General features: G+C 34.4%; 1 protein-coding gene and 1 long non-coding RNA gene across 10 annotated transcripts in view; one reads left to right on the top strand and one right to left on the bottom strand.

Moving 5' to 3' along the window:
- LOC140126356 (protocadherin alpha-C2-like) overlaps positions 1-12288 on the top strand; it is a 217662-nt gene that overhangs the window by 59234 nt on the left and 146140 nt on the right. The window contains exon 1 of one of the 7 annotated variants that reach the window (XM_072145732.1): positions 5645-8124. The exons of the other annotated variants lie outside the window; for them this stretch is intronic. Within the exon in view, the coding sequence (XP_072001833.1) occupies positions 5758-8124 (2367 nt within the window). The 5' untranslated portion in view covers positions 5645-5757. Of the gene's footprint in view, positions 1-5644; positions 8125-12288 lie in introns of those variants that run through there. 7 annotated transcript variants of the gene reach the window in all.
- The window catches only part of LOC140126358 (uncharacterized), a 69133-nt gene that overhangs the window by 46550 nt on the left and 10295 nt on the right, over positions 1-12288 (bottom strand). For all 3 annotated transcript variants that reach the window (XR_011854819.1, XR_011854820.1, XR_011854821.1), the window contains exon 2: positions 5245-5319. This is a non-coding gene — a long non-coding RNA (uncharacterized lncRNA). The remainder of the gene's footprint in view (positions 1-5244; positions 5320-12288) is intronic.

Below are 12288 nucleotides of genomic sequence, written 5' to 3'. Positions count from 1 at the left end.
CTCAGTGAACAATATATATATATACACAGTGCCTACAAGTAGTATTCAACCCCCTGTAGATTTAGCAGGTTTGATAAGAAGCAAATAAGTAAGAGCCTTCAAACTTCAAACAAGAGCAGGATTTATTAACAGATGCATAAATCTTACAAACCAAAAAGTTATGTTGCTCAGTTATATTTTAATAAATTTTAAACATAAAAGTATGGGTCAAATATTATTCAACCCCTAAAACCACCAGAATTCTGTTTGGTTCCCCTAAAGTATTAAGAAGTAGTTCAGGCACAAAGAACAATAAGCTTCACATGTTTGGATTAATTGACTATTTAAGACCCTCCCCAAACTTGTGAACAGCACTCATACATGGTCAACATGGGAAAGACAAAGGAGCATTCCAAGGCCATTAGAGACAAGATTGTGGAGGGTCACAAGGCTGGCAAGGGGTACAAAACCCTTTCCAAGGAGTTGTGCCTACCTGTCTCCACTGTTGGGAGCATCATCCGGAAGTGGAAGGCTTATGGAACTACTGTTAGCCTTCCACGGCCTTGACAGCCTTTGAAAGTTTCCTCCCGTGCCGAGGCCAGTCTTGTCCGAAGAGTCAAGGCTAACCCAAGGATAACAAGGAAGGAGCTCTGGGAAGATCTCATGACAGTGGGGACATTGGTTTCAGTCAATACCATAAGTAACGTACTCCACCGCAATGGTCTCCGTTCCAGACGAGCACGTAAGGTACCTTTACTTTCAAAGCGTCATGTCAAGGCTCGTTTACAGTTTGCTCATGATCACTTGGAGGACTCTGAGACAGACTGGTTCAAGGTTCTCTGGTCTGATGAGACCAAGATCTTTGGTGCCAACCACACACGTGACGTTTGGAGACTGGATAGCACTGCATACGACCCCAAGAATACCATCCCTACAGTCAAGCATGGTGGTGGCAGCATCATGCTGTGGGGCTGCTTCTCAGCCAAGGGGCCTGGCCATCTGGTCCGCATCCATGGGAAGATGGATAGCACGGCCTACTTGGAGATTTTGGCCAAGAACCTTCGCTCCTCCATCAAGGATCTTAAGATGTGTCGTCATTTCATCTTCCAACAAGACAACGACCCAAAGCACACAGACAAGAAAACCAAGGCCTGGTTCAAGAGGGAAAAAATCAAGGTGTTGCAGTGGCCTAGTCAGTCTCCTGACCTTAACCCAATTGAAAACTTGTGGAAAGAGCTCAAGATTAAAGTCCACATGAGACACCCAAAGAACCTAGATAACTTGGAGAAGATCTGCATGGAGGAGTGGGCCAAGATAACTCCAGAGACCTGTGCCGGCCTGATCAGGGCATACAAGATGAATCTGTTTAAAATGTAATTATTGTAACTAATTATTTTGCTGTTAATTTATTGTAAATATTCATGATTTTGTTTCCCCTATATATTGACATTACTCTACATATCGGTTTCAACTAGTATATTCTGATTGTTAAGATGAATACTAAATATTTGAGACATAATAGCTTTAAAGGAGGGAACTCATTTAAAGGGAAGCTTAATGGGCAATTTCTTGATACATGTAGTTATTTTTTTTTAGTCTACTCAATGTTTTTTTTTATAATACACATATGTAAAAAAGTTAAAAGAAAAAGAGGGAAAAATAAGCTATTTTATTATATAAATAAAAGCACTGTGGATAGTTTCATAGGGGTTGGCCACTTAACTTCATGTTTTTGTAAATTGTCCTTCTAAGTGTTAGGGTCTTAATATTAGATGTTTTACCAATATACATATATTAAGTATTCTGCTCTGGTTTTTGATATATACAGTAAAGCCTTCTTTAGTTGAAACTTGTTGTAATATTTCCCAATTTATCAAAAGAAAGCGGGACGAATCACAACTGTTGATTTTCATGTGGTGCAAATAACATCATAAATGTGCTTGGTTCTGATTTTTATTGATATTTATAGGGTTGGATCCCTAGGCCCGGTGCATCATTAATCCTGCCATATAGACCAAACATATCTGCTATTTCCCGATTTAAGTCAATGCCAACTTCCCACCGACTTAAGACATCATCTGGCCCGAGTTGGCAATGGAGTCTTTTGGCATCATGCAGTTTCTACTGCTCCTGCTGAGATTGCAGGAGAAGGTAAAATCGGTTTATTTCCACTTTTGCCTTCTCCTTTCCTAACTATATAGTTTTGAATTAGTGCTATGCAGTGAATACAGGTATAGAGGATATAGCTCTAATTGGACACGTGCCCACACAGGATGGTTTGTCCCCCTGCAACTGGCACTCTTATAAATTCCCAAGTTACAGTGGAAAATGTAAATGTAATAAAATCAAAATAATAAAGAAAAATATGAACTGTATTTTTACATGACTTCATGGGGGATTTATAAAGTTAAAAAATACACAAATGCAACATTAAATGGAAAATTAAAAAGCAAAATATACTGTACATTGCAAAAAAACATTTTCCCTCTTTTTCTTTTAACTTTTTTTTTACTCTCCATATGTGTCATCAAAAGAACACTGCAAACATTTATAAAATATTGCTACAAATAAGTAATGGTCCTTAAAACACTTTATACGAAAATATTCCTAAAACTACCCAGTCATTAAAGCGTTTTCAGGTTTCAGGGAGATGTTAACAAATTTGTTTTCTTTTTTTTTTGAATGCACAAAAATGAACTATAAGTGTATGAAACATATAAGATGTGTGGCTGTCACTGAGGAGGATCACAAAGAGATTCCTTATCGATAAAGCTAGAAGGAATTTGCCAGGACATGTTCACATTCGTATGTGAGAAAATGGGGACATAACATATGTACTTTTGATAAATGAAGAATTACTAAAGAATCCTAAAGGATTGGTTAAAATAATCCTGTAATAATGAAAGGTCTGTAGTTTTCACTATATTTCAGAGGTACCTTTTAGTATTGTTAAACATTTGCTTCATCTTTATTGGTCTAACTGTGTGATACAAATTGTGCCAAAAAAAAACTTGTCAGGAAACTACAAGTGCTGAAAAAAAAGTTATGCCAAAAAATTGTGTCAGAAAACTGCCCTTTTTTTTCGCACAACACTCTGTAAGACTCTTAGAAAAGGCACAAAATAAAAATCCCTGGGATTGCTCGACAAACAACAGGAGCTAATCATATGCCCCACTGTTTTTGTTTTATTCAATATCCCATTGCCCCAATTCATTAAGATTAATTAGTTGAAATTTACGCAGTTTAAGTTTTTACTACTTTTTTTTTGCTTGTGAGAGTCATAGCTTTGCAAAGTTGGGAGAAATGAAAGAAACAACTTTCTATACCAAAGAAAATGCAGTGATGTTGCCTTCTTTGTATGGAATTACTATGGATACTCTGGATTAGGATTGACTGCTTGAATGCATCCATGTATTACTCTTTATTGTGTAGTACTGTATTGCTTTCATTTATTTTGGAGAAGTTCTATATCATCAATGCTGGAGTCAATTGTGTTACCTTCATCATCTATTACACCAATAAACTTTATTGAGGTGGATGTATTGGTCCAACTACTACCACCTCTGTATAAACAATTGTACCTATCAAATATACTTAATTTTGATACATAAAACCCCAGTGGGAGAAATAAGCTATTTTATTATTGAATTGGAATCTTCATAATGATTACAAATTGACAAATCACATAGGAGCAACAAACAGACAGAAAATTACACATAGCTCAGGTGTAAACACATAAGTACCAACAGTAGCTTCCCCCCTAGAAAAAGCTACTGTTGGTGAAACACATGTTGGCATTGGGTCTCAAAGCTTGTGGTTAGTACATGCTTTTAATTTTTGCTCACTTGCACTTTTATAGGTATTATTGCATTATCCACAATTTCCCTTGTATTTTGGACATAATCTGATCATGCTGCTACTTAGCATTGTACTATTGTAGGGGTTCATTAGCGCTTATGTGTTACACCCGGGCTATGTGTAATTTTCTGTCTGTTTGTTGCTCCTATGTAATTTGTCAATTTTTAATCATTATAAAGATTCCAATTAAATAATAAAATTTCTTATTTCTACCACTGTGGTTTTATTTATTAAATTTAAGAATATTTGATACAAAAAACTTCATCAGCTATTGTATAAATAACATTAAATCTTAAAATATAAATTAGATTTTATATACTTTACACAACACAGGAAAGTCAATAAATTCATTGAAAACAATCTTATGCTGTGCATTAGCACTTTTTTCCTATAGGACAAATTAAAATTTTTATTAATGAATATTTCTACTTATTAATCTTTCTTAATCCATTTTGATAGTAATAGACAAAAAAATCTAATCTCTTGTTTATAATTTATATTTCAGGGTATTCTCAGTGCAGCACAAATAATATGATACCTTTATTCTATGGGCTGAGTTAATTATAGAAATGCCAAAGCATACACAAATCTTGTTTTGTTTTACAATATTTTGAATTAGAAACAATTAGTACCACAATATTTTATTTTCAGATCAAGAATGATTATGTTACTATTATTATTTATTTTTGTAACAGTGGAGCAAATGTTTATGATAACTTTTTATTATTTTTGTAGCATACTTAAGAAAATCTGCATTAGTTAAAACAATTTTATAAGTAAAATAAATACAATGCTAAGTACCAAATGTTTGTTCCATTATTGCTTGATATTATTTAGTAAATATATATAAGATTTTTTAAATTATAACTTAAAGTTGAAATAAAATTATCTAAAACTTAATATAAAATGTAGTTATCAAATGTATTGTTTGATACTTGCAAAACAATTAAAAGAAGTTTACATGTATTTAAAAATTAAATATTTTAAGAAAAAATTAAATATTACAATGTATTTTAATCTGGTTTTTCATAGATGAGTATTCAGAAATATACACAATAACAAATGAAAACTTAACAATAGAAGACATTCCTGATGTAAAAAAATCACTAACAAATATAGACAAAGAAAATCTTTTTCTTCTCTTTTCCTCTCTTTCTAGTCATCTAGAATTGTGGAAATAGACAATCCAAATGATGAATATCTAAAATGAAACCTTTAATTTATATTTAATCTAAAAATATAATAATAATCCAAAAAAGACACACTAATAAAAGAATTTGGAGAAAGGGGAAGTTAGTCACTGGACTTAAAAATAACCAAATGGATCATGCATTGGGTAATTGGACCTAGGTGAATTGCAACAACTGCTTTATTAGAAATATAACCAGGTCCCAGGTGGGATCTTACCACTCAGATGGATGTCTGTTAGTTCATTCCTCACCATTGTTGCTGAAAATGGACTCCTTGTAAGCTTCTACAGAGCTGCAAGAAAAAAAATAAAGATCAAAATGATATTACTTATGTGAAACTTTCAGTAAGTAATGTGAAAGCGATTAGAAAATCCTTCAATGCATGTATAAAAACATGAATATTACAAGAAATTTTAGTATGTTATTAAGCAATACTGATATGTAAATTTTGGGATAGAAAACCTTATGTAAATCTTTGTATTTTAATCAATAATAACTTTATAATACAAGAAATTCCTGGTGTGTATATTACAAATCGAGCACTAGATGGCAGTCCTCAACAACTAATCGCAACAAGGAAATAGGAAATGCATTTCTCTCTCCTGAAATGAGAATCTCGCTGCAGGATTCCGGCCATGACAGATTTTTTTCTTTCTTCCTCATTCTTCATCAGCATCATCAGTGCCTTATTTGGATAAATTATTATTTTTACCTTCACTGATTCTATGAAATGGTCAATCACAGACAGGATTACCAAGCAAGGAGCAGGATCTTCCATTTCTTTGTGTTACACATAACATGGGATGTGGTCCTGAGTCAGCTGCATTATATCATCCCGGAGGAATCCAAGCATGGCACCTTTGTTGGGAGAATTGCTCAGGATCTGGGACTGGATATAGGTGAGATTAATTCCAGAATGTTACACATTGTCTCTAGAGATGAGAAGGAATATTTCCAGGTGAATCTGCAGAATGGGATCCTGTTTGTTAAAGAGACAATAGACAGAGAAGTGCTGTGTCCAAATACTCCCTTCTGTATTATTCCTCTGCAGGTTATTGTAGATAAGCCGGTGCAGATGTACAGTGTAGATGTAGAAATAGAAGATATCAATGATAATAATCCAGTATTCTCATCCAGTGTAAATAATCTTCTTATATCAGAAGTCAGACCTGCAGGATCTCGGTTTAGGCTAAAAGCAGCAATTGATCCAGATCTAGGAACCAATTCTATAATAAACTATGAGCTCAGTGCCAGTGATTATTTTGCATTGGATTTCCAAAAATATATGAATCAGATCAAATCATTGGAGCTTGTGCTGAAGAAAGCTCTGGATAGAGAGAAGCAATCTGTCCACAATCTGACCCTTACAGCTTATGATGGAGGGAAACCAAGACTGAGTGGTTCCACACATATTATTGTTACTGTGGAGGATTTCAATGATAATGCTCCGGTGTTTGATCAGCCATTTTACCAGTGCAGTGTGACTGAAAATGCTGTGGAAGGAACTCTAGTGTTTAAGCTGAATGCTACAGATCTGGATGAAGGAAGAAATGGTGAAATAATATATGAATTTAGCAACATGGTAACTGGAGAGGCAAGTAACATTTTTAGCTTGAACCGGTACACAGGAGAAATTAGAGTAAATGGAGATCTGGATTTTGAAACTGTAGATATGTATGAAATTCAGGTTGATGCCATGGATAATGGTGATCTTCAGCTTGTTGGACATTGTAAGGTTCTAGTGTCTGTTGTAGATGTCAATGACAACCCTCCTGAGATGATGGTGACATCACTATCAGTTCCTGTTCCTGAAAATTCTCCTCAGGGGACAACAGTCGCCATCATCAGTGTCCATGATAAAGATTCAGGATCCAATGGGAAAGTCCATTGCTTTATTTCTGGGGGTTCACCATTTAAAGTAAATCCAGCTTTCAGGAGTGATTTTTCTTTGACTGTGAGTGGACCTTTGGATCGAGAGGTGAAAGAAGAATATGAAGTAACAATTATAGCAAGAGATGAAGGTTCCCCATCCCTGTCTACAACAAAAATTTTGAAGATTGATATAAGTGACATCAATGACAATGCTCCAAGATTCATCCAGTCAGTAGACACAGTATTCATCAAGGAGAACAACCCACCAGGGACCCATATATATACAGCCTCAGCCTCTGACCCAGATATTGGGCAGAATTCTTTTATCACTTACTCAATTAAGGAGCAAACAGTTGATGGGATCCCTATATCTTCTTATATTTCCATTAATCCTGAGAATGGGAAGGTCTTTGCTTTAGTGTCATTTGACCATGAACAGATTGCACATTTCCAATGTCTTATAAAAGCCACCGATGCCGGTCTACAAACCCTCAGCTCTAACCTTACTCTGAACATATTCATTGAAGATATTAATGATAATGCTCCTACATTCACCCCACTTCATTCTGCATTAACTATTAAAACCTCAAAGTCAGCAGAACCTGGACACCTGATAACCAAAGTAAAGGCCGTGGATCTGGATTCTGGGTACAATGCTTGGACGTTTTATAAGTTAAAGGAATCTGCAGGATCTGGAAGAACTCCATTTACCATTGCCCATCAAACTGGAGAAATTACTCTAAAGCGGCCATTTTCAGATTCAGATAGTGATGAGTACAGATTGCATGTAGTAGCTCAGGATCATGGAGAACCATTCATGACAGCGGAGACACAGATTGTGGTATCTGTAGTGGAATCTGGAGAAGAATTAAAGTTTGATAACCAAGAGACCAAGGTGACTGGAGAGGAGTTTTCTGATGAAAATATTTACCTGGTTGTTGCCATCTGTGTCATATCTACTATTTTCCTTATTACTCTAATTGTCTTCACTGTTTTACGGTGGCAAAAATACAGAGATGAGGTCAATGAACTGAAAGAAAACTACAAGATCTGCTCCAACACTGGAGGGAGCTGGATGTATTCCCAACACACTCAGTATAGAATAAGCTCCAACTCATTGCGACCAAAAAGTGACTTAATTGTCTTCACTCCAAATACTTCTCAGACACCAGGGAATGAGGAGCAGATCCATCCACAAGGAGCCTTGTTAAATTCCTCTTATAAGGTAATGTTAAGAAATACTTTTTGGCAGATGTTGGGGGGCGGGTTGTTTTTCCTATTGTGAAAACTTGTCTATACATGTTGAATGAATTTGGTGCAATGGAAAGGTGCAAAACAACATTTGCACCTCATCTGCAGCAAAACAACATCAAGTATAGATAGAATAGTAAATGATATATGATCAACTGTGTTACTGAATTTTGCTATTTTCTGATTTATGAAAAACCAAAGGTGTTTTAATTGCTGAATATTTAGTCTTTAGTTTAACCAATGGGATATAGAAAATTTTAAGTTATTTATGAGAACATTTTTTTTATTAAATAATGTGACTTTTAAATGATTTTATGCTCCCAGCTAATAATATGTATGGCAGTATTTGATAGGATTGATCAGACAACCTAGGGTTAAAGTATCCTAGGGAGTCTGAAAAATAGTAAAAGTAATAATAAAAAAAAGTTTAAAAAAATTATAATAAAAAACCTAAAAATTCTAATCTTCCCCCTTTCCCTAGAACTGATATAAATATTAATAAACAGTAGGTATCTCCACATCCTATAATGCCAGATCTATCAAAATATGATAACGCTTTTTCACTGTGCTTTACCCTGTAGCAGAAAATAGTGCCCAAAGTCGAAAATGCCACTTTTTTTCCATTTTTAGAAATATAAAAAAAATCAATAAAAAGTGATCAAAAGATCGCAGAGTCCTACAAATTATAGCAATTAAAACGCCATCAATAATCGGAAGAATTGACACCACCTACAGTTCCGTACAGCATCAGAAGATGGCAAAATTTTAAAAAAAATGTGTACAGGAGGTTTTAATTTTTGTAAATGTATGAAAACATTATAAAAAGAAACACTTTACAAATTTGTTATCCCCATGATCGCACCATCCCAAAAAATAAAGTACACACGTCATATGGGGCGCACAGTGAAAGCTGTAGAATTCAAGCCCACAAGAAAACATTGCAAATGCATTTTTTCACCATTTTCACTGCATTTGGAATTTTTTCCTGCTTCCCATTACAAAGCATGAAATATTAAATACCGTCACTATGAAGTGCAATTTATTATGCAAAAAATAAGCAATCACACCGCTCTTTATGTGGAAAAATAGAAAAGTTATAGAGTTTTGAAGGTGGGAAGTGAAAAACCTAAAAAGGGACAGATCATTAAGGGGTTAAGTAAGTAAAACAAAGAACAGAAAGAGACTGGTTTAATGCACCTTCCTGAATTTCGGTGGAGATTGGAGATTTTCAAAGTAAAATTCAATAGTGCCATGAATAGAGAAGGAGACACTGTAAAAAATATGATCAAAATTATATTTTCATATTTTATCTTTTTTTTTTTTTCATGACTGCCCTCGGTATTTTATGCTGCAAATTTAAATGTCTTTTTTTTAACTGTAACTATGTTTTATATTGAGTGATGCTAGTGGCAGGAGGGTGAAACCCTTTTTGGGTACATTTTATGAATGTATGCTTTTTTATATGGTATGTATTTTTGAAAATTCAGAATAGACATTTGAAGGCCTTATTTTTTTATTTGTCACTGTCTGAGCTATGGTGGGTTAGACACCATCCTCTCTTTGCATAGTACATAGAGCTCTGTGTATGAGGGCAGGATAATACAGAAGCAGCAAGTAAGACAGCAGTGGACCTGATATTTGTCTTTAGGGTCCCAAACCACCTGCCTTATATATGAAATGGGCAGTCAGGAAGTAGTTTAAAAAGATCATAGTTGATTGAAAGAGTTCAAATGGCAAGAAATCGGTTAAGTGGGCAGTGCACCTAAACCAGGATTGAGTTTTCCTATTGAGTTTGAGCATAAATTAAAAAAAAAAATTCACTGCACGGCTTTGATATATAAAACATTTTGTATAAATGTAAAAGACATATAAAATAAGAATGAATATTTTTAAATGATAGATTTAAATCATTTATAATTTATTATTTTCTAGTTTATTATTATTTAGGGCTTTCAATGTTTGTCCAATCCCTTGTTTTATAGCTAAAATAACAATATTTTCAGTGATAATTTATCAGTCATCTATTATATTTAAATATTAAGGTATACACCATACTTTTCACAATTTATTTACCTGTGTTGCATTTAAAATTTCAATCCTTTAGTATCAATATTTATATAAAAAAAATGTCATTAACTATATTTTATGACTTTAGAATTAGAACATAAAAAGATGACCTCAAATCTTACTAAAATGAAAATGGCAGAGTACTTTAAAGGGGCCATATTTATGATTATTGATGCCTTAATAATCTCATCCATGATAGATTATAAGATGTCTCAGGGGATGTTTGAAATATGCTCATGTCAGCCATAAAATAACATAAAATGACTAAAAAATAACCAAAAACAGAAATTTGATCTGCCAATTTCCCCAAATGAAGCATAGTTCCTACATCATACTAAAGGATTTGGGCTTTTACAAGAGACATCTGAGAGTGTGATGACAACATGTTTTCACTAAATATTAAGTGCTTAAAAATATTTTTCAATTCCTTTACTATTATTTACTATCATTCAGTAATTTGCTTTGTATTTTTCCTTCAAACAAATGGAGGTTTTGTATAATCACTGGATTCAGTCTCTTAGTGTAAGGTACTTAATGCAGACTGATTTGTGGAGGAGATAGATGCTCTAGATTAATCCCAATAAAGGACGGTGATAAATATTAACTCCCTGAGAATATATATGACTTTTTAAATTAATGTTTGACAATATAATTTCTATATAAGCGAACATGATTTAGAGAAGATCTTTGACTTAAAAGATAACTCCAAAAGTTATTATGATTTTACCAAATTATCATTATGTGATTCCTTCTTTAGAACCAAACAAAACGATGCCCATATTGTACAGATCAGCCTTTTATTTCCAAAGTAATGACAATTTCTGTTCCGAATGGGTTTGAAAAAAATCTTTCTTACCAGTGGTGAAGTGGGACATAGACTAATTTCTTCCTGTGTCTGCTCTGAAGCAGATACAGTTCAATCCACTATGCCCACAGATACCATAATGCCTTGTGTTCTCTCATTAAATAATTTAGCAGCAAATCCAGTGAAATTTACAGAAATAAATCTACTCAACACTGCCCTGTATACATACCGTATATATATGGTAGTTTTTATGGAGGAGAATGGGACATGTAATAAGTAGTAGGAATCATAAGTAAACCAGTTACATTCAGTCTATAGCCTGTGTTGTGCAAGCACTAAGGCTTAATATTTTATCTGCACAGAGCTGATACTGCAGAGTGGAAGGTGGGGGAAGGGCTGCAGCATGAGGTGAAAATAAAGACGGAGAAAGTTCTGTCTCTGGAATGGAGGGACTTCTAGGGGACAGCATAGATCTTGTGCCTATTCTGTGCAGGAGACATCTGTATCCACAGCACTGAACACATTCAATTCTCCAATACACACAAAGAGCACTGTCACATGATCCCCCCCTCCTTCCTCCTCTGTGAGAAGGGAGCAGCGGCCTCTCCCCTCTTTCACTCTGTATCTTGTTTATACATTAATGGTTCATAATAGAGACAAGCGAAGCCCGAAGAGGACCTACTGCAAGAGCCATGCTAAACTGAAGAGGATAGCAAAGAAACTACAGGATATAGGTAATCAGGATGATAGGCAAAGTTTTTCTACATCCCGAGAGCTATTGATTTGTGTGAAAAAACACTTTACAGTTGTGCTTTAATCCAATAGTACTTCAGTAGTACTGCCTTCATGGGCCAAGTGACTATGTCTAAGGTCTAAGTGACTAGTAGGTAGCATTGTTTAGACTTTAGAAATGAATACTGGAGTCACAAGCTAAAGTAGAAGCTCCTAAATTTAGACAATCTAAAGAGTCTAAACAACAAGTACAAGTGATAGGAGTAAGTAAGAGATATTCAACATTATACAAAGCAGAAAGAAAGGAAGAAAGTTGGAAGAAACTTTTTAATACAGTAGTTTCATTTTTGGTTGTAGGGGATATGAAACCATAAAGGCATAAGATAAAACAATTCACTGGCTACATTTTTTGTTTTACTCCTTACTGTAATTATTTGTGTTAAAAATAGATTTGACATGACATGAAAAAAAAAACTATAATATTTGTTTTAAAAAAGGTATTACAGACAGTCCCTGAGGTACGTACAAGATAGG

This window comes from Engystomops pustulosus, chromosome 4, assembly GCF_040894005.1.
Source record: "Engystomops pustulosus chromosome 4, aEngPut4.maternal, whole genome shotgun sequence".
Taxonomy (NCBI): domain Eukaryota; kingdom Metazoa; phylum Chordata; class Amphibia; order Anura; family Leptodactylidae; genus Engystomops; species Engystomops pustulosus.
This window is presented reverse-complemented; position numbering and strand designations above follow the sequence as displayed.